Source organism: Gallus gallus, chromosome 3, assembly GCF_016699485.2.
Source record: "Gallus gallus isolate bGalGal1 chromosome 3, bGalGal1.mat.broiler.GRCg7b, whole genome shotgun sequence".
NCBI classification, from domain to species: domain Eukaryota; kingdom Metazoa; phylum Chordata; class Aves; order Galliformes; family Phasianidae; genus Gallus; species Gallus gallus.
This window is the reverse complement of record NC_052534.1, coordinates 87,999,880-88,021,561: the sequence shown is the minus strand read 5'-3', so window position 1 is coordinate 88,021,561 and position 21,682 is coordinate 87,999,880. Positions and strand designations below refer to the sequence as shown.

Here is a 21,682-nt window from a genome sequence, read left to right as displayed (position 1 = left end):
ATCGCGCTTCCCAGCGGGCGGTGCGCCGAGTCGAGCCGAGGCGAGGCGCTCCGGGCGGGAGAGGCGCGGGGGGGCGTGGTGCGCCCAGCGGGGCGGGTGGTCTCAGCCCGCGGCCGGCGCCTCGCAGCGGCCCGCGCGTCGGGCGGCGCTCTGGCCCCGCGGGTTCGTCTGTTCGCCCGTCTCCGCCGCTCGCGCTCCGCCTGCCCCTCACTCGCAGGGAAGATGGCTGCCGTACGCCGGGCCCGCAGTTACTCCCGCTGCGTGGTGCGCTTCTCCGACCGAGAACTCTGCTAATTTCCCCCGCGGGGACGACGCGCGGGCCGAGCGGGGGGGACGAAGGCCCCCGGGACGGGACGGCGCCGCCCGAGCGCCGGCAGCATGGTGAGCGGGCGGGGGCCTGCGGGGTGGGGAGCGGCCCGGCCCGCCGCTGGGTGCTGCCCTGCCCGCCGCGGGGCCCGCCCGGCTGAGCCGATGGCCGCGCCGCCTGGAGCTGCCCTGCATTCCCCGTCCCGCCCCGCGATGCCGCCTGGGCTCCTTGAGGGGCGTTTGTGTTTTAGCGTCGCGGCGGTGCTGGGTTCGGTGCCGCCCTTCTCACAGCACCTCTGCCGTGAGCTCAGGTTGAGATCGCAGCCTCATCCCTCGAGGTCACTCGGAACCCTTTGGTATCGTTCAGGAGCTCTTAAAACTCCTTACCGCTGTGTCTAAAACTTCTGAACGCAGCGTTGATTCTACCCCTTAGAGAGAAAAAACGGAGTTAAATCCTCGTTCCCTTACAAGCCAGCCGGCCGTCAGACCTGTTTTGCAGTGTCATCTGTGGGACGGACGCATACAACTGCCGTGCAACCCTGCTCAGCCGCGGCAGCCAGCATTGAGCTGGTTCTGATGGCAGCTTTACTTTGCTGGAGCGAGGAGCTGAAACGCTGAGCTGTAGCGTTGAGTCCCTAGGAGAAGTGGCTGTGGAGCTCTGAGGAAAGCAGCACGCAATTACTGACTGCAAGAGTTGATAATGACCTGTGCAAATAAGCTGGTCTTGTGTTTAGCAAGCGTTTTCTAAAGCTTTGCAAACAAATTGGGATCGAACAGGCTCGGCTGAGTTCTTTTTAGAGGTCACTGTCTGGCTCAGACATTCGCTGCTTCCACATTGACCTTTTGGTCGCTTGATTTGCTACCGCTTTTCTCCTGGGGAAATCACTTGAGCTGATCAGCACAGGGTGAGGATGGCTCACCTTTTAAGCAGGATAGAGTCGCTCACTGTCAGATGTGACAGCTGACAGGTTGCAGAAGGAAGGCCGGTGGCATAAAGATGAGCAGGATGGAATTTTTTAACTCAGCAGTAGCTACAGTACAATATTCTGTGAGCTCCAGAAGCTAGAACTGTAGCTTACGTTTTGTCAGAAGGGGTGGAAGGAGCCAAGTTTTACATGCCTTACATACAGTCTCAGGTGCTGCCTATGTGTGGTGATGCTTGCTTTAGCAGTACCTGAGCATTTATTCGTTTGTGTTAGCAAAACCATAGGGGTTTTGCAGATGAAATAAATAGCAGAGAGGTTGTTAGTAGAGAGACCGGTTAACCATGCAGCAGCAATGAGGACTAATTGCTTTACTGGTAAGTGTGGAGAAATTGTTTGCTTCTGCTGCCACTGCTACCTGAAGACAAACCTTTTGTATGAGACTTCAGCTCACATATAACCTCAACATAGAGGAAGTAATGGTGAAAGTCAAATTTTGGTTGTAGTGAGCTTTGTAATGCTCAAAGTTGTTTGGCTTTACTCTAGAACTCTATAGCATGTTGTATTTTTTGTTTGGACTGAGAGCGTGCTGAAGTTTTGAAGAGCATTTAATACTAATTGGCAGCAGTTGGTGTAGACCTACAACAGGGTTTTGACTGCAGTGGAGAAGACGTAGGTTAGCTGGAGTAGAATTAACAGGAAGGAAAGCAGGGCTCCTGAAAGGTTACTGAAACCAAGTCTGTGAGTGCTAGGTGGACTTCAGCCAGCTTCAAAACCTAAGTAATTTCAATTCATACCACAACTTGGCTTAAAATTTATGTGCAGACTTCACAGGTTAAAGCTTTTAGTGGGTGCGCCTTTATGCACAGGAGGATAGCGTGTTGATTTGGTTTAGAAATAGCTCTACCAGTCTCTGTATTTTGCAGATAAAGCCAGCCCTGCTCTGCCCAGGCTGAGAGCTGACTGGGCATAACTCAGCTGCACGCCAGAAGCCTTATATCTGCACTCTGCACAGGCAGAAGTAGGCCTTCCTTGTGTCACCACAGTGCTGCAATAGTGCCCTTACCAGAAGTTGATTTCAGAGCTAACTTGTTATCCAGCTGTCTCTGTCCAGCGTAGATGTAATCCCTGTGTGCTGCAGTACTGTTGCAATAGGACAGCTGTAGCTCCTGCAACACGAGCTGCCTGCAGTCAAATTCTAAGTTACTACTTGCTCAGTTGTATCTCTTCTGGTGCTTTGGAACATTGCTGTTTGCCTGTTTCCTCCTCTAAAAAATCTTTGGTGTTAGGATTTGTTTGTTTTTGATGGTGGCTTTGTCACTGACGCTCACAGCTTGTTTAATTTTAACGAGGCCCTTGTTAGGTTGAAGGTCTTATTTAAAGTTTTACTTGTTTAACTTATCTCATAGCAGTATTGTAAATAAAACCAGCTGTCACGCTCTCATGCTAGCTTCTTCACTGCTTTTCCATTAAGGTGACTTCTGTATATCATAGAATCATAGGATGGCCTGGGTTGAAAAGGACCACAATGACCATCTAGTTTCAACCCCCCTGCTATGTGCAGGGTCGCCAACCACCAGACCAGGCTGCCCAGAGCCACATCCAGCCTGGCCTTGAATGCCTTCAGGGATGGGGCATCCACAGCCTCCTTGAGCAACCTGTTCCAGTGTGTCACCTTCTGAGTGGAAATTGTATATAGTGTATATTTTCATATGTAATTTTTTGAGATTGCCCATAGTATTCCATAATGTTCACAAAGTAGCTATTTTTTTTCTCTAAGAAATAATATTTTCATTCTTTCCTGAATACTAAAGAAATCAAAACTACTGGTTACCTTTACAATGAGAAGATCGTGATTAATCTTTAATTTCTTACATGAATTTCTTACTGCTATTTAGTACTAAAGCTTTGATTCTGTGTCTTGAGCCATGGGTGTTCTTAGCTGGGTATTGTGGCAGTGTACTGATGTGTGTGTGTCTTAACATAATTAGTCTGTATTGGGTTGATCTGGCTGAAGTGCAAAACATTTCATTGGGTTAACAGGGAAGTGCCACCAACACCAGTTAATATAACATGGAGTTTAATCATCAGTTAAGACTGATAAGTGGGTGTGCAGGTGGGGGGGGGGGGGGGGGGGGGGGGGGGGGGAAGGAGGGAAGAGGGGAAGGGGTGTTGGTTGTTGTGTGGTGGTGTTTTCTTTCCTGTGAGTATCTGTAATGACTGTGTATTATGAAGGTTCTGCTGGGACTTAGCAGACTCTGTAATCACACTGGACCATTCTCTACTAGGCAGAAGCTGAAGAAGATTGTCACTCTGATTTGGTAAGAACTGATGACAATGAAAGATCTGGTGAAGCAAACCTTCAGGTACGTCTCTCATGACAGTATTTTATCACAGATAGAGCACTGCTGTCATTTAAACTGTGCTGCTAATGCGTGTTTGGTTACCATGTATTTGTTGATCTGATGTGCTTAATCTCTCTGCCCCTCCAAAAGTGAAGTAGTTGAATTTTGCATTATGTTCCAAGGGTGTGAGTCAGTTGTAAGTTGTCTGTACAGATGAAAAAGTTTGTGTCAGATTCGGAATTTCTTTGAAGAACGGTAGAAATCAGACAGCAATTTATGGATTAAACTCAGGTTTAATTTGTCACTTTGTTCTGGAGTAGAAAGTTGACAAAAGCAGTCTGATAGAAAAGCACATTTTCTTACGTTACTTGCTTTCTATGTAGTTGTTCTCCAGGAGCCTTGACAGATACAACATTTAAAGCATAACTTCAAAGGTGCTAGAAAAACACATGGCAAAAATGACTTGTCTTGTTTCACAGAACATAGTGCTTCATTTTAAAAAGAGAAAGGAGGGTAGGGCCTCAAATGTACTTTATTCCAAATGACAGTCTTGATTTTAATGAAGTTTAGTATGCTGATGTACAAAAATTAGCTCAATACTCCTTTATAATTTCGAGAGCTTTTCTTCTGAGGTGGACAGTCCAGATAAAGGCATTTGTTATTGAATGATATTGAACAAATACTTGTGTACTTAAAACAAAAAAAGTCTACAAAACGGTGGCTAATTCTCCATGTCTGAATTGACTTTAGGATTTGTAAGTATAAAGCATAACTTTGAAATTCTCTTTTGAGTTAGTATTATATCATCTTTGATTGGAAGATCTACTGTCTGAGTATGTGATACTAAATCAGAATGTAATGGATTCTTTTAGGCAGAACTGCAGATGTTCAGAGCTCAGTGGATGTTTGAGCTTGCCCCAGGTGTGAGTTCTAGTGGGTTGGAATCTCTGCCATGCAGAACATCATCAAGAGGACCTGGAGTAAAGTCTGTAGATACCAGAGGCAAACAGGAGATAGCAAAAGAGGAAAAGGTACAAGAAATACATGTTTTCTGGACCAGTGTCGTGTTGCATTTTCTCCTTATTTTTTCAATTATATTTCAATAATCATCTTTATTTCCTAAGATGAGGATTAGCATAGGCTATTTTTTGCTTCTTTCCATCTCCTCAGTTCCTTTTGGGAGTGGATAGCTATCTGTTTTTGCAAAGCTACAAAGCTTTGCAAGGCATTGCCTTAGTTGCAAGTCAAACCCCTGTTTTAAGGGAGTCAAACTACTGAACAAAATATAACCTTGCAGACTGGGTCATAATGCAGTACTGTGATCCTGTTAGAATTAGAGTTCTGTTAACTTTGTACTCTTCTTACACCTCCAGCATCGTTCTGTGATCTGGGTTGGTGGTGCTTTTTTAACTCTTTTGTAACCTGTTTGGATCTTTTTCTTCCTTTAAAAAATGGCATAGAGAGATTGTTGCTTGGGAATTTGTTTGCACTTGAATATGTCTTGACTTTTTATTGATGGAGGTACTTCATTTATTTCATTTGTAGAATACAGTACATAAGATGAAAAGAATTCTAAGTCAAAAGACGTTGCTCTTGTATTAGTAATGAACTCAAGAAGTGTTTTGTGTAATTGTGCAGGCGAAAGAACTTTTCCTGAAAGCAGTGGAAGAAGAGCAAAATGGGGCCCTTTATGAAGGTAATGCAGAAGTTTACACTGAATGCCCTTACTGCAAAAGAACAGACTGATTTCAGTACAAAACTGTGTGGTAACAGTGATCTTAAACTGAAGGCTAATTGTAATTTGAGAGTTCCGTTATTTGGATAAGTGAGCAAACAGGGTATGAAAGGAATCATTGTATGACAGATCTAAGGTTGAGGTGAAGCTGAATGGTGTTCAAAGAAAGAATTTGTAGCTTTCAGACAAAATATAAGAGTGTTTTGAAATGTCACAGCATCACACTGAATTTAATGCACTCTTTCTCATTTGAATTTTATTTGTGACCTCAAAAACCAAAACTGTTCCTACACATACATCCTTATGAGACCTCAGTAACAAGGTCCTGTGCTAGACACATGTCTATCTGAGTGTGTGTTGGGACATCTGTTCCCAGACCATGCATCTATTTGCTGACCTGGCCCAGTTCACCAGAACCCAGTGACATTTTAAGTCTGCTTCTGAAATCTGCTGATAGCTGACATTTGTGAGGCAGTCATGTGAAGCAGCTTCTTCCGTGTTCATGTGCATTGCAGGCCTGGCTGGGAGATCAGATGTTGAAGTTGAGACCGATCTGTTCAGCTGAGGCTGCTGGTATTCCTCATCCTCACCAGCCAAAGGCGACTGCCTGTCACTCAGCAGCACTGATGTGCTCAAGGAAATTAGAATGCTTATTAGCCCTAAACTCACGCTTCTCAGATTCATGAGTGTAACCAAACTCACTGTTAGTTAGGTGTCGAGAGGGAGAATAGCCACCTTGCTGCAGGTTGGGAATCATCACGTGGGAATATAGAAAGACATATAAATACATATGTGATCTTAATACCAGTGTTCTTCCTTTCCCTGTTCCTCTGCTCAGCATTTATAGTATCTTTGGAGTGCTAAAGGCAGACGTACTTTGTCTGGGTGTGGATGAAGGCTCTGCCATCATTTTTCCTCTAGCATGCCATAAGCTTTTGTTAGCTGCATTACTTTTTGAACTGGCTGCTTTCCCCCAGTCAGGTTCTTCATTCTCAGTGTTCTGAGTGGCTTGCTCCTGTGCCTTCTCTAGTTTCCATGGTTGTACCACAGCAATGCTTGGTTTATATCTGTTGTAGTTTTTTAAACGCACAACAGTTTTTGTCTATTTTACTGTTGTAGTGTTATGTAGAGCTGAAGCACTGCAGCATAATGGATATGTAACATATGCTTGCATCTTCTTTTGTACTTTTTTGCACATTCCTTTTGGTTATTTAAGGCAGTAATGCCTAAAATCTTTTTAGCCTCTTGGAAAAGCCTGTGCAACAAATGAAATAGTAGTATTTTGCTATAACATTTTCTATACTCCATAATTGATTTATTTTTTTTAGCAGTTAAGGTAAATTTGAGAAAGCTGAAACACGTCAGATCTTTGTTCTGAAAAAGTATATGAAGCTTTTTGTTTTGACAGTGTTTGATTTGTTTCTCTTCTGTACTGAATTTGAACCCAGCCACCTGAGGCTTACACAAAGGAGTTTTCCACTTTTTTTTAGCACTTTTGGTTGAAGTCATTTCTGATAAAATCTTTGCTTTGGTGAGCTGGTGTAGGCATCAGATTGTTTAAATGCTACAGTTTTTGTTTTCAGCCATCAAGTTTTATCGCCTAGCCATGCAGCTTGTCCCTGACATTGAGTTTAAGATCGCCTATACACGGTCCCCAGATGGTGATGGAGTTGGAAAGCGGTGGTAAGTATGAAAATTTACTGAGTACATAAGTACTGAGAGCTGAAAAAACAGTTCACAGTATGCCTTGTAGCTACTGGGACTCTGTGTCTTAGTCTTCAAAATAAAGGAGGGTTTCAGTTTAGTATCTTATTATGGATTTAGTTACAATGGGCCCAAACATAATTTCTTCCCCTATACGTTTTAAAACCCATTTGTATGTCTCCTTGTTACTGGTGGGGCTTTATATTCTCAGCTCATTCTATTAAGCTTGTTTAGTGTAGACATTTTAAAAGGGATTGGAAGATCATTGAGCAAGTCTGTGTCCCAAGACAGGGAAAGGAAGGTACTTTTTTAATGAGATTAAGGAGAATTGTATGGTTTGTGGTTACTTGGTGCAGTCAAACCTCCTCCTTTTGAGGGATTATGCTATGATATACAACTTACATTTAGATATATATATATTTGAATGTAGTAATGTTATCTTTGTAATCCTTCAAGTTTACTGATAAGTAGTAAGCATAATTTTTCTATCCTGGTCTTCTTCAGCTTGCTCCTGAACTATTTTAAATCTAAGTTGGTAAAAAGTAGTTTTCCCAAATATTTTCTTTATTGGGAAAAACCACTAGAGGTCACTCTTCAGTGAATAAAGCAGAAGTAGAAATAAGTAAATAATCCTTCGTTGTCTGCAGTACTTTACAGTGTGGGAGGTATTAGTGAGTATTACATTCCATCGATGATAATAATTTATTTCCTGCATATGGGTTATGTTAGACAAATTGAGGAATAGGATTTGTCTTTTTATGGGCTCAAGCAATCCTTCAGTTACTTGGCTTAGAAGAGGGAGCTGTGAACTCTCAAATCCAAAGAGAGTCTGGAATTGAAATTAAACAAAAGGAAAAAAGAAGCTGTTACTATCATAGAATCGTTAAGGTTGAGAAAGATCTCTAAGATGATCCAATTATCAACCCAGCAGCACCGTGGACACTCTCAGATGGGTTCCATCAAAATCTAAATGAACTTGAAAGCACTGCTGTAACTGTTTTATTGTATGATAAAATGAGGTTGCTTTAATATTGAAGACAGAAGATTGATGCCAAGGTAAGGCCATCTGTTGTTATATTCTGTTCAATATCACTGTGTTGGCATTCCCCTTTTCTAGCATTGAGGACAATGAAGAGGATGGCAAAATGGCTGATCTCCTGTCAGATTTCCAGCAACAGTTAACTTTTCAGGAATCTTCTGTCAAACTTTGTCAGCCTGAGCTTGATGTCAACCAGACCCATATCTCAGGTATGAGTTAAGATGGACTGTAAATGTTCAGAGGAAGAAGTTCTACGGATGTTTCACTAACTTTTTGAAAAACAGTTATCTATTTCATTCTGAAGATACTTTTAGATACATGAACACAGTATCTTTTTACTTACCTCTGTAGTTAGATGTGAAGCCACGCATGACAAATTTGTCTTAATCCCACAGCTTTTCTATGTAGTGCTTCTAATACAGTTTTTCAGGATTAAGAGAGTATTGCGTAAGTAGTAACTTCGAGAAACAAACTTCAGTAAGTTTTTTCTACTTTGACATACTGAATTTGTTTGGTTTGTGGATTTTCTTTGTTCATTTGTTTTAGTTTGCACCTATTTATTCTAATTGTAACGTGTAAGAAGGAGACAGTTATTTTGTGAAGGGATATGGTTGTGTGTTTTGTTTTAACTGGCTCTGTATCACATTCTTTACAGCAAATGTTTTCAGGTTCAGCTAAACCACATAACAGTTAGAAAGGCTTTTGAAGATACACGATTTTCAGTGCTTCAACTGCAGGATAGTCATCCTAAGACTTCCTTATGAGTTACAAATTGTAGAAAGTGTCTATAAGCTGTGAACTCTCTTAAAATCAGATGCCTCCAAAAGATGCGTTTTGCACCCACAGTTATCAGTTGCTCTTGGAAACCTGTTCTGCTTAAGGAAAATATATATATATACCAATCTGTTTAAGTCAAAATATAAAATGGGATTTCTTATTTCTTACAAATGTGGCACTGTATGCTTGGAAGCGCAGTTCTATTTTTTGCGAGTAAAGTCAAGGTATTGTACATCATTACTATAAAATGATCACAGGACATGTCATTTTTTAGCATTGGTCTTAATCTCTTTCTAGTTTTATTAATTCCTTTCCTGGCAGTCCTGTGTTGCATTATCTCCCTTGTCTATGTTTTGTGGTACAGTGAGAACGGTTAAAATAATGATATCTACTGCAGAAGTCAGTAGGCTGGAGAGGATCCCTGTTGATCATCACAGTAGTATAGTAGTCACAGATCTCAGCACTTAAAGGAAAATCAAAACATGAAGCAGTGTGTTTAAAGGAACCAATTCCCTTCTGTTATATTTTGCATTTTATTAGCACTTATAATATTAAAATACTGATTAACTTTATTAGAGGACAGGGTTAGTCCTCTGCCATATAACAGAAGTGGTGAAGGAATGTGTAAGTTCATCTGTTGGGGAGTGACTTTCCATTGTATGTTGGTTTTTTTTATGTTGTTACATGGGTAAAGCTTAGGAATTAACGATTCTTCACCAGGAGTATTTTCCTACAGGGTGTGCCCGGTATCTGAAACTGGGTCTTAACAATCCCTAGTTCACTAGAAACTTGGAAGCGTGGCTGATATGAGATAATCAAAGGCTTTGACTGGTGAATGGAAAATGTATACCTGTTAGTGCTGCTAACAGAATGTTAAGCCTTTGTATGTCCTGTTCTTTATCTACTGAAGAGCTCATAAATTGCCAGAAACTGTTTTGTCCCTTGAACTACTATATACATCTGCACAACTTTTGTTTGTAAGTGGACTGTGAATTTAATGATTGCAAGTACGAGCAATACTGCGAATTTGTGAGTACTCTGTAGCGAAACATTATTTCAGATTCATAAAATGAATAATTTTATTAAACTGCAGTCTCTTCCCTGGTGTTTACAGTTGGTTACTGTTTAATGTACCTCTGTGCTTCAGCTATTATCTTCTTTGATCTCAAAGCGGTTATACTGAGTAAAGTCATTGAGTCTTTTGTGGATGTGGTATTACAGGTCAAGCCATAGGCACCAGAAAGCAGCACTTGTTGAAAGTAAGTGAAGTGTAATTCCTGATGGTAGAAGATTAGTACACAAGATTATGTACAACCAAAATAGAGAAAACTCGAGAAGGCAGCAAGTTATGAGAGAGAATTCTAGCTTCACTTCCCAGGGCATTCTCACTGAACTTCTAATTCTAGGAAAAGTATAATATGATCTTTTGAAACTTTGATGATGATTCTGTTGTTATCTTAAAAACTTTTAAAAGTTTTTAAACACAGCAGTAACACTTTTATCACTGGACCTGTACCACAAAATATGGAGTGGTGTAATACAGGTTTCACAGTGGATAGGTTGTTCTTAGGATTTTCTGTCCAATACTGAACCTAATCTGAGCTTGTCCTACAGAAGTACAGTATGTACTGTAATGTTACACTTTATGTCAGGTGGAAGAAAACGCGGATTTATGGATGCTGTGTTTGTGCAATGTGTATGTGGAATTTTTGGTGTGACACCTTAGAGTTGTAGCATTAGACAGCAGATATGTTTTATCCTATTGTTTTACCATAATTCACTTAACTCTTGATTATTTTTTTCATTCTCTTTGTTACTTTTTTCTAATGCTTAATAATAATTTCCTTATTAAAGGTGTTCTTGATGGCTTCCTTGGCATCTGGCTGGCATGTGGAAAAGTAGGGTTGTTTTTTTGTGTGGAAAGTCAAAACACCAGTTACTGAATTATAGATAAACTATTCATTTACACACCAGTGTCTAACAAGAAATTCTGTTCTATTTGCAGCATTGCCTCTGGAGGTATTAATGTACATTTTCCGATGGGTGGTTTCGAGTGACTTGGACCTGAGATCATTAGAGCAATTATCTCTTGTTTGTCGAGGATTTTACATTTGTGCCAGGTATCGTAAATAAGTTACCTAGAGTGAAGCTTCTCTCTGTTCTAGGAAAGATAAAAAAGAACTTCATTTTTTGTTTTTTTTTATGCACAAGACTTTGTAGACTGCATGTACAGGTAGATGGAAGTTGGGTTGTTGGGTTTTTTTGGTTTTGCATTTAGGCCACTAATGTGTAGGGCCATGTTATGCTTTTTCTTCCCAAGGAAAGTCCTATGTTATGTTCCTCACAGTGCTCACCAACTTTAGCGTATGCCAGTAATCAGTATCTTACAAGGGCTGCTCTGAAAGTAATGCCTCTTATTTTGAACATTGTGTTGGCCCATGACATCAGTCGCAGATGTTGGTAGTACGGCTGTAAAGGGTGAACCTTCCTGCCAGTATCCTGTTCCATTTTGTTGCTGTGTGACAGATGGCAGCAGAGGGGCAGTCTGACAAAATGGTGTGTGACATGGAAGTGCCTATGAAGCAAATGTGTGTCATAGAATTCCTCCATGAGGAAAAAATGGCACCCATTGACATTAATCAGCGCTTGCTGAACATTCATGGAGATCAAACAGTGGATGTGAATACAGTGAGGGAGTGTGTGGTGTGTTTCAGAATTGATGACAGTGACATGAAAGGCAAGCCACATTCTGGATGGCCATGAAGTTATTTACTAGTGTGGCATGCAGGCTCTTGTTTTTTGCTGGCAATAGTGATGGCAATAGTGATGACTACATGGGGAAAAAAAAAGTCTTGGAGCTGAGAATTTCCTCCATCAAATAGTGTTTTTGTGCTCTTTGTATCTGCTGCAATTTCCATGGAAGTAAATACGAGGCCTTCTATTCAGAAGAACTTATGTCCTTCACTGTTGTAAAAGTTGCTAGAAGTCTTATTTATTCTACCTTATTTGAAAAAGTTGCAGAATCTCCAAAATAGTGCTTCTTGCGTTGTCATCCTCATCTTGCTGCACAGAGAAATGCCAGGCTGCTCAAGTGTTTTTGTGTACTTGGCTGAAAATCATATTGTGTTCTTGGGCTTCCCAGGGAGGAGGAAATGGCTTTCAAGTGCTCAAGGATTCAGGCAATTAATGATTCCAAGTTATGCTACAGTACGAGCAACAGGAGATCAGGAAGGTTTCTTCAAATTGCATTCAAACAAATAATGAAGTTTGTTGCTCTGATACTTAAAAGATAAGGTTTGCAGGAAAGTTTTAAGTTAGGAGTTTTACTTTTTTCCCTTCATCTTTTTTCCAGAGATCCTGAAATCTGGCATCAAGTCTGTTTGAAAGTATGGGGCAGGAGCTGCAATAAACTTGTTCCATATTCTTCCTGGAGGGAAATGTTTTTGGAAAGGCCTCGTGTTCGATTTGATGGTGAGATTTACTTCTGGAAACATTGCAAGTAACTGTGACAGAGGCAATCAGATGGATTTTGTGTTTATGGTGTTGTTAGACTTACTCAGAATTTATTGAGGCTGCCTGCATGTGATCCTGGGCAGCCTGCTCTAGGTGATGCTACTTGACCTCCAGAGGTCTCTGCCAACCTCAGCCATTCTGTGATTCTGAATTGGGCTTTTGAATCTGTAGACTATCTGTAAAGACAGGAGGGGGGTCTAGGGACCAAAATAAAAACTTCTGTGTCTTTAAGTAACTAAAACTCAAAAGTTTTGGATTATCAGTTTTTTATCTTATTTTATGTACTTCATTTTTGTTCATATACTTATATCCTTCATTTCTATAGGTGTATATATCAGCAAGACAACGTACATACGCCAAGGAGAACAATCTCTTGATGGTTTCTATAGAGCGTGGCACCAAGTGGAATATTACAGGTAGAACTGTAGTACAATGAGTGAGTGAAATGTTTCTCTCTCTTAAGTTCTTGAAATCCAGCCCTTGATATCACAAACATTAATCAGTCTGTAAATCCCGGATGGAAAGTTACTCTGTGCAAAGCTATATATAAATATTTTGAGAATAGGTCTTAAGAAATGGGATTTACTGCAATAATTAGAGATGAGTTTAGAAACATATTTCATCTTCAGTTATACTGTTTCTTGTGAATAAGGATTAAACAATAATAATGCTATCAATCATACACAGATTTCTTTTCCAAGCTTTTTTGCTTTAAATTTCTGAAATAATAATACTTTTTAGGAAAAGGAAAACAAGCAATTATACAATGTTTTTTAACTCATTTTTAACCAATTGTAAGTAATCAAGAGGCTGGGCTTTCTCAATGTGCTGTAAATACCTTGCCATTTGTTCCGCTGGCTGTTTTTCTGTTGTCCCTCATCCTGCTTTTCACCGGGCTTATTGTGTTGTTCTGCTGTACCTTCTGAGGCTGGAAATGTGAATAGAAATTGTCGAATCTCTTGGCTATTTATAGTGTCTTACAAACATGGAGGTGGTATCTGAGTACTGTAAAAGTTGATCAGATCCTGGAACCTGAAAAAGACCATCTGACATTGTCCATTCAGTACTAACACTGTAATTGAGATTTTATCGTATTTGTCTTAAAGCATGGTGGGACAGCAACTTACCTGAGGTCAGGTTTGATTCAGGGTAACCTGTTTGCTTTGTTGAGAAGTGGCAGAATTTGTCTTTTTGCATCATTCTTCACACCTTGATCTTTTAACCGTCAAAGCTATGTTTTTTCTGATCTCTTCTGCTATATTGTATGAAGAAATAAGCTTTCAACCCTATTTCCTATAAAGTTTTATATTCTTCTGTGATACACTCTGTGATTTAAAACAAATCTACATTTATATTGCGTGATTTTATTTTTTCAGGTATTTGAGGTTCTTTCCAGATGGTCAAGTTATGATGCTTACAACACCTGAAGATCCACAATCTATCGTTCCACGCTTACGGACTAAAAATACAAGGTTAGTGAAATAAAATACTGATTTGTACTTTTCCCATTGCTTTTTACCTGGCAATTTCTGTTTGCTTTTGTCTCTGATTCTATATTTGTGCTTAGCAAAATGAGAATAAAACTGTGACAATGTTCTTGTTGTATGAGAGTGACTGAGAACTGCAAAAAGTTTTGATCTTGATGCCAAGATGTCTTTCATTTTGAACTCCTGGTATTGTAGTTAGATTTCCTTTCAGGTTAGTCAATTTTAAACTTAGAAAGGAAGTAGATGGAAGAGTACTGAAACCACCGATCTAACAGCATATGTTCTTTTAAAGATACTATTTTATTATTACTTGCTTTCTTGCACTTCCTTGACTGTATGGAGGAAAGGCAAAGCTTTGGTGGGATTTGGCTGAATTATTGCTCGATTTCTTGTTGATGTTTGCATGAATTTTTAAAAAAAATACGGATAGTTGTTTGGGACTTCAGAACAGGCCTGAGCTGTTCACCAGAAATGTGAAAGCATTTAACAGTACCCGAGATAGAACTGACTAACTGATCTTTATTGTTCTCTGTATGAAAATGTAAAAGCATCTTTCCAAAATGTTTTCATCGTTTCATAACATCAATTAGCTCGGTATTTACCGAATGCAAATAACAATGTGTTTCCTTGGTTATGATATACATCCTTCTTTCCATTTCTGATATTTGTGTTGTAAGTTGAAGGCATTTGGACAGCAAACATCTTTGTCCTTGATACTATCCTCCTCTTAACCTTTCAGAATGGATGCAATCTTGCTTGGTCATTATCGCCTTTCCCAGGAAACGGACAATCAAACCAAAGTATTTGCTGTAATAATGAAGAAAAAAGAAGAGGTAGGTAGCTGAATAGATAGAGGAAAAAATAATGTGAGAGGGCTTTTTAGTAAGGTTTTTCTCAATCCGAATGTCTTAAGGCACCTGAAAATTTCCATTACAAATGCAAAAAAGGGTTGAAAAATAAACTTCATGTTTAAAATGCTTTGAAAATTGACATAACTAAGTGTGGAGGTTTATCCTGCCTCTTTTCCCTTCAGATCTGTAATAATCATTATTAAGACAGATAAATACTTGGTTCACATTCAGCAGTGGTTCTTCCCCCTTAGGCTTAATTACTGTTGGTGTTTCTGTTAGGTAGCTTATAACAAACAGGAAGGAAGGGTGGAAGAAATCACTTTCTGAAATCAATTTTTGATTATGTTTATATTCCATAGCTTTAAACAAAACTAAATTAGTTAGAAGTGTTACCATACTTTACAATGAGTTTGCATAATTGGGTGATGTCCTCCGTCCTTACCTTTCTGTGAAAACTTCTATAATCAGCATCTAAATTGATGGATTCTCAAGGAAAACCAGCACTTACTTTTGAGGGTTTAACAGTCTGATATCATACTTACTTAGTCGTGATGATAAATAGTTTCACCTTGTGTTCTGTCTCCGTCACAAATCTTTTTCTTTACACAGAAACCAGTTGACTACCACAAGTATAGGTATTTCCGTCGTGTTCCAGTGCAAGAGACAGAACATAGTTTTCATGTAGGACTTCAGTTGTGCTCCAGTGGGCGCCAGACTTTCAACAAACTTGTTTGGATACATCATTCTTGTCACATAACTTACAAGTAAGTAAATGCAGAATAAGACCAAAGAGGGATGCTTAATTGTAGAAACACACGACTGGAATTTGATGAGGCTTTAACAAAATGTTCTGAGAAGAATAACTGGTCTTGAATTGATAAACTGTAATGAACTTGACTTTAAGAAATCCCAAGATTTTAGTAACTTTTCTCTAGTGGTGTGGGATGTATACTGAGTAGTGGAACTGCAGTATTTTAGTTATTTAAAGGATTTATGTAGTGTTGGAAAGAAAGCAGGTTTGAGTCAGGGTTGAGTGACTTCAGTATGATGCCACTAAAAGGGTGTAGAAAAGAAATATTAAGAACTTCTTTTCCTTTGTGAATGTGTAGAAATGCTTTAGAAGATACCATTATGAGAGTCTGTGCACGTGAGCGATAGTGTCTTGTTCAAATTCTGCTTTAGCTGTTAGCCTGTCGGTGTCCTTTCGAAGCTGGAATAAAGATGAGTATGAAACACAGCTAGGAGGACATGTACTTCCTCTTACTAATGTTCAGAAATAGCTGTGGGTTTTTTGGTTGTTTCTTCTTCTGTTGTAAACATAGAAAGTGAGAGCAAAAACTTGTCTGTATGTTGAATTCATGGTTCTAACTGAAACGAAAGGGGATGTTTTACTTTAAGGTACGGTGGCTTCAGTGATATCCTGCACTATGTCAAGTTTCAGAACAAGTGATAAAAGCAGAAAGAGAAAGGTGATTTTTATGCAAGCAAACTTTAATAACAAGGAAGAGTGTTCTGCGTGGTATGGTCTAGTCAACATTAGTTTGGTTTCAGAATGAGGTGGTGTGAAAGATGCTTACATTCCAACTGCAGTTTGCTGCACGTGCTGTACTGTGGATCACGACTGCAGAACTGAGAGATTTAAACAGCAGCCATTGTCTGATTTAACTTTTACTGTGCTCTTTGCAGATCGACTGGTGAGACAGCAGTTACTACTTTCGACATTGACAAAATGTACACCCCGTTGTTCTTTGCACGAGTGAAGAGTTATACTGCGTTTTCAGAAAAGCCGCTCTGAGAAACACCTTTTCCTCTCACAAATCATGCATGAATAAAAGGTTGTAGCCAACGAGCACTTAAGTTATAAATGTGTATATATTTGGAGCATTTTAAAGTTCCAGGGTTGGTTTTTTTTGAAGGCGGTATCGTTCTCTTTGGTTATGACTGGCTGGGGTTTTGTTCTGAGATAAAGCTTCTAAGTGTTAAACACCTTTACTTTGTGACAAGAATTTGGTAACAAAGTTTTTATTTTTTTTAAACAGATTTTATAAATCAGTCTGCTTAAAATGCAAGTCTTCATCTCCCTGGACATTGGTCTGTCCAAAAGGAATCGCCATAGGAAATTCTCACTGTCCATGGGACAGTGTTTGTGGTCTTGGGTGAAGACTTGAAATGTAAATGGGAGAAAGTTGTGTTACGTTTGTTAAACTGTGTGACTTAAAATAACTTCAAATAAACATTCTCTTTAAATTAAATTTATTTTGTTTGCCTTCAAGATCTGGCTTTATGTCAACATCAACCTTAAGAAGAAAAACAATCAAGGGCAGGGAGTCATGAAGTATAACATTTAAATGCAGAGGTGCATCTCCACCAATGCAGTGATGCCAGTTGATCATAAAAGTAATTTGATCTTGATACGAGTTGGCGGAGCCTGCCTTCTCAACAACATGGACATAAAAAGGAGAGGGATGTGGGCAGTGAGTAGTAGAGTTGGTAGGATATGTGGCTCTGCTTGGGGATTGTCACAGAGCACTGGTAAAATGCTTGTGTGTGCTGCTTGTGCAGTGGCAAGGTCTGATTGCACAGGCAGGCAGAGCTCACTTGAACGTGTTTCTAATGTGTTATAATCCTTCATCTAACCTTGCTACAGATGCTGTAAATCCTTTGAGCATTTGTTGTACTAAGATAAATTTTGAGGCTGCTGTAGATGTTCAGGTGCTGTGTACTGCTAATCATGAAGTGTACCTTGAGATTTGGTGCAGGTACTGTATGCTGCTTCTCCTGCATATATTGCTTGGGGGTGTAGTGCAGACACTGTTATACTGCTTATTATCATATGTGTCTTGGATTCTGAAAGAATTGAAGCTTTTTAGTGTAGTTTTTTTAAGCCATTTTGCATAATTTACCTTTGAACATCTCATTTCAAAGTACTAACCTGGACTCGAGGACTAAAGTGTGAAAGAGCTGTGGGAAGAGCTATACTTGTTCCATAATTTATAAAGTGTATCTTTGCAAGGAGTTACACAATTAAAATACATCAATAAAACATGATTTTGAACACACAGTCCCTCGCAATTTCTTATTTTGTCAAGAAGTCATTATTTTCATGCAGTAAATGATTAGTTAGGAGCGGCCGTGTGTGAACTACCTGCAGAGGTGCTGTCATATACCTGAGTTCTGGATAAAGGGTGCATATAACTAAAACTTTTTGCTTTTTCTAGCTTGTCTAGTGAGACTTTGCCTACAGTTCTTGTTTAGCCCATGCCCTTGGACTATAAGGCTGCAGTTGTGCTATTACTTCATACCACCAAACAATGAATTTAGTGTATTATATTCTCTTTGTTGAATGAAAAATGGTTGCTTAGAATGTCAGCTTTGTGTTTTGAAGATAAGTAACAAAATATCGACAAGTTTGTGAACAGGAAGAGATGTGAGTTGGTTCCACTTTTGTTGATGATGACAAAGGTCAGGTTCTTCCTGCTGAGAAATGCCAAAAGCTTTTCTGCCAAGAACCAAAGATGGTACTGATTATTAATCAGTAACTAAATTCAGTGTAATTGAGCTATCCTTTCAGTTCAAAGCCCTCTTTATACCAAGACTTCATAGAATCATAGAATGGCCTGGATTGAAAAGGATAACAATGATCATTGAGTTTCAACCCCCCTGCTATGTGCAGGGTCACCAACCACCAGACCAGGCTGCCCAGAGCCACACCCAGCCTGGACTTCTGAGCTTCTGAGGCTTTTTTTGTTCTGTTTTTTTTTTTTTTTTCCCGTTTCCTACCTTGGCCATAACTTTGAAATACACTCTAGGCACAAAAGAAATCCTGTCTAGTTATCTGCTGTAAGTTGAGGTTATTACAAATTGAGGTGTAGATTGAAGAAAAGCATCAGGCAACGATTAAGGTCATATGAAATACGTATTCTCCAAGAAAGTGATGTGAGCCTCCTGTTGAGACCTAGGTATGACTAATATGCTGCTGCTTTTATGTTTAGGAATATGACAGAGTTGAGCTGTTCTGTCTCTTGAAATGGTTTACTGTCAGCAGTAGGTGAGAAGTAATTATTTCTTCATTCCATGTAGGAATTTTTAATAGTTGAGGGCTTTGACAGCTAGTGGTGCTGTGTTTTTACAACTGACTTTTATTATCCCTTTATTTACTACAGAAAGACACTGGTTGGTATAACTGGTTTACTGCTGGCAAGTTGTCCTTAGCTATTTATACTCATAATTACTTAAATAAAAGAATCAGGTGTGTGTATATATACATACCTATGCAGTCCTTTTTCCCAAGAGGTTTTTTTAATTGTTGTTGTTGGAACATGTTCACTTATAGCCCTCCTCCCATTTATAAGACGGGAGAGAAGATGCTCAGATGACCAAATGTTGTGCTAATGTGACTCGGTCTAATCAGAGGTTACACACAGGGTCAGCAGGTGCTAACATTGGCCTGTAAATGGAGAGGATAAATACAGACTGACTCAGTGCTGGAGGCAAATGACCAGCTGTAGACACTTTCAAGATGCTCAGCTCCTGATCCTCTCAGTAGGCTTGAGCCAACCCAGGTAGAATTTCAGAAGCATATGAGGGTTTTCTTTAAAGGAAGGAAACAATGTAAAGGTTTAAATACATCTTCAGAACAGTTTGGATTGCAGAAATGCACTGTTGCACACATTACTTTGGTTTCCCCACATTATAAATACTAAGGCTTCCATCTGATAATCATTCAGTCTGGAGTCAAGCTCTGTCCTTTATGTGATGATGGGAAGGGAGCTTTCTTGGTAACACGACTTGTGTAATGGTTTGCTTGAAAGTAATGCTTTGCCCTACATCTATTTTTTTTTTTCCCAGAATTTATCTCCTGAATCCTTAAAATAGTGTTTAAAACCACAAGGCATTGTGGATTGGCATTGGATGGCATTGGATTTGGAAGAGAATCTATCGTCTGTTACTGAATGGAAACTTTGGAGATGCATAAAATGGCACTTTCTCTTAGCTAAAACATATTTGAGCTCTGGTGATGTATCCCACTTGAAGGGGTCCAGATACTGCTGTGTGACCATTGTTGAAGGCAGTAAGAAACAGACCGTGAAATTACAATATAGTGTTGTGTTTTGTGAAACACACCCTGAGTATATAGGTAGACAAAATACACGAAATGCAACTAAGATAATGTTCCTATGTATCTCAGGACTGACAGCCTTCCTACCTCACCAACCGCATGTATTCCGGTGTCTTCTAATTATGTCTGTAGCGCATCTGCTAATTTAGTGTCAGAATGTTCTGTGAGGAGAAGCTGGGTAAGTTGCAGCACTAAGAAAATTAAGGCTCGTAAATCCCATTAAATTAAATCACTCTTCAGTATGGAAAGCCAAGATGAGTAGGCATTTCTCCACACGTTCTTTTTCTGAATGAATGAAAATTCTGCCTGATTCTGTTTAATTTTCTTGGGGGTTTGTTTGTTTGTTTGTTTTCTTGCCCCCAGAGCAGTGGAACTCTGCAGTACTCTGAAGCTTAGTAACAAAGATAAGCTTTGGGATGCAGCTTTCCTAACGTGTATTTACTGCTACACGTGCAGGAGAATGGTGCTGTTTTGCCATTAGGTGGCATACCGCAGTTGAGAGTTTCCATTTGTGCTTTAATATTATTTATATTTGTTTTCCCTTATGGCTTCTTCAGAAGTTGAGAACGTTCCAGGAGAAAGCAAACAAATGTGTCAAGCTGTAGGTTTGGCCCACCGGGCATTCAGCTCCTTAAGTTCCTGCCAGTCAGATGCCCGTGATAAAGTAATGGAATGGGAAACAGGAAAGCTTGCTCTTCAGTGGGCTTCTAAGCGTCTGAATTTGAGTGGAATTTTAAGGCCTAACTTTGCTTCTCAGACATCACGAGAACAGCTTCCAAATGAGATTCAAGGCAGCCAGCATGCTAAATGGGAACATCCTGATGTGATGAAAAATGCTGTGCTGCAGAGAAATGCAGTTTCAGAGCAGCCACTAGAGGAGCATATACTTCCAAAGCAGCAATCATAGTCTCCATCCCTGGTGTGCTCTGTGTCTGTCCAGAGCCCCTGTTTCCTAGCTGGGGACCCTGACTCCTCAGCTCAGTCAGACATGCTTTTGGGTGAGGGGTTGGTCATTCTGCCCTGAAGCGTGCATTACAAAACTATGTGCTGTAGAACAGCTTTAACAAGGAAGGCAGAATGTCCCTGCAGAAACACTACAAAGCTGTCATGCATGGGCCAGGACGTTGGACTAAATGATCTTAGAGGTCTTTTCCAACCGTAATGGTTCTACGTGAATGGAATAGGAGAGAGCTGAACCCATGAACTGCATGTAGGACTGTGTATACCCTCAGTGCAGATCTCCCCCAGACTTTCATGCTGCACCACCTCCTGTGTTCAGAAGCAAAAGGCACCAATCCTTTCTCATGTCTGATGATGCTGTGGGCTGTCTCACTGCCAGTGGAATGCAGGAAGCTCCTTCTTCTATTGTTAAGAAACTAGGTTTACTTGCCTATTAAGGTATGTTTACAGAGGTGCCAGCATCTCTAATACAGCTAGCAGTTGCAGTTATTAAAAAAACAAACAAACAAAAAGCCAACACAAAATACTGGACCTCTTTCTCCTCTTTTCCCTAAAATCCAGTATCCTTACCTTCTAACTAACTTCAACTGTGGTCATGCAAGCAAAGTGACTGGTTTTAAAGAACTGGGGGAGCAGACAGCTTGGCAGTGGTGGGATTCAGGACCTCGCTGTATAGAAAAAGGCACAAATCTCTGCAATATGAGGGAAATTTGATAAACACATATGAAAGTAATAATCGGTTACAGTTTTCCTATGGTGGGTTTTAGGTTATTTTCTTATCTGATCTATGCTAGTGGCTATGACGACTTCTAGAGCAGCAGTGTTGGAGATCAGACTATAGACGGGGCTTCATCCCTTTAGCACTGTGTTGTGTTGTGTTGTGTTGTGCAGGCTGAATGCTCAGTGCTGGGCTACCTGACGTC

General features: G+C 40.0%; 1 protein-coding gene across 2 annotated transcripts; it reads left to right on the top strand.

Annotated features, from left to right (window-relative positions):
- Positions 1-209: 209 nt before the first annotated feature.
- On the top strand, positions 210-17,741 carry FBXO9 (F-box protein 9). Of its 2 annotated transcripts, none has more exons than NM_001006414.2 (13): positions 210-381; positions 3,518-3,595; positions 4,447-4,605; positions 5,213-5,270; positions 6,893-6,992; positions 8,131-8,261; positions 10,835-10,949; positions 12,182-12,300; positions 12,668-12,758; positions 13,719-13,814; positions 14,569-14,662; positions 15,290-15,444; positions 16,367-17,741. In NM_001006414.2, the coding sequence occupies exons 1-13, from the start codon at positions 379-381 to the stop codon at positions 16,473-16,475; spliced, it is 1,308 nt and encodes a 435-aa protein (NP_001006414.1). In that variant the 5' UTR covers positions 210-378; the 3' UTR covers positions 16,476-17,741. The 2 variants fall into 2 exon arrangements, with proteins under 2 accessions (NP_001006414.1, XP_046794876.1); XM_046938920.1 differs by having other exon boundaries at positions 327-3,175.
- The last annotated feature ends 3,941 nt before the right edge of the window (positions 17,742-21,682 follow it).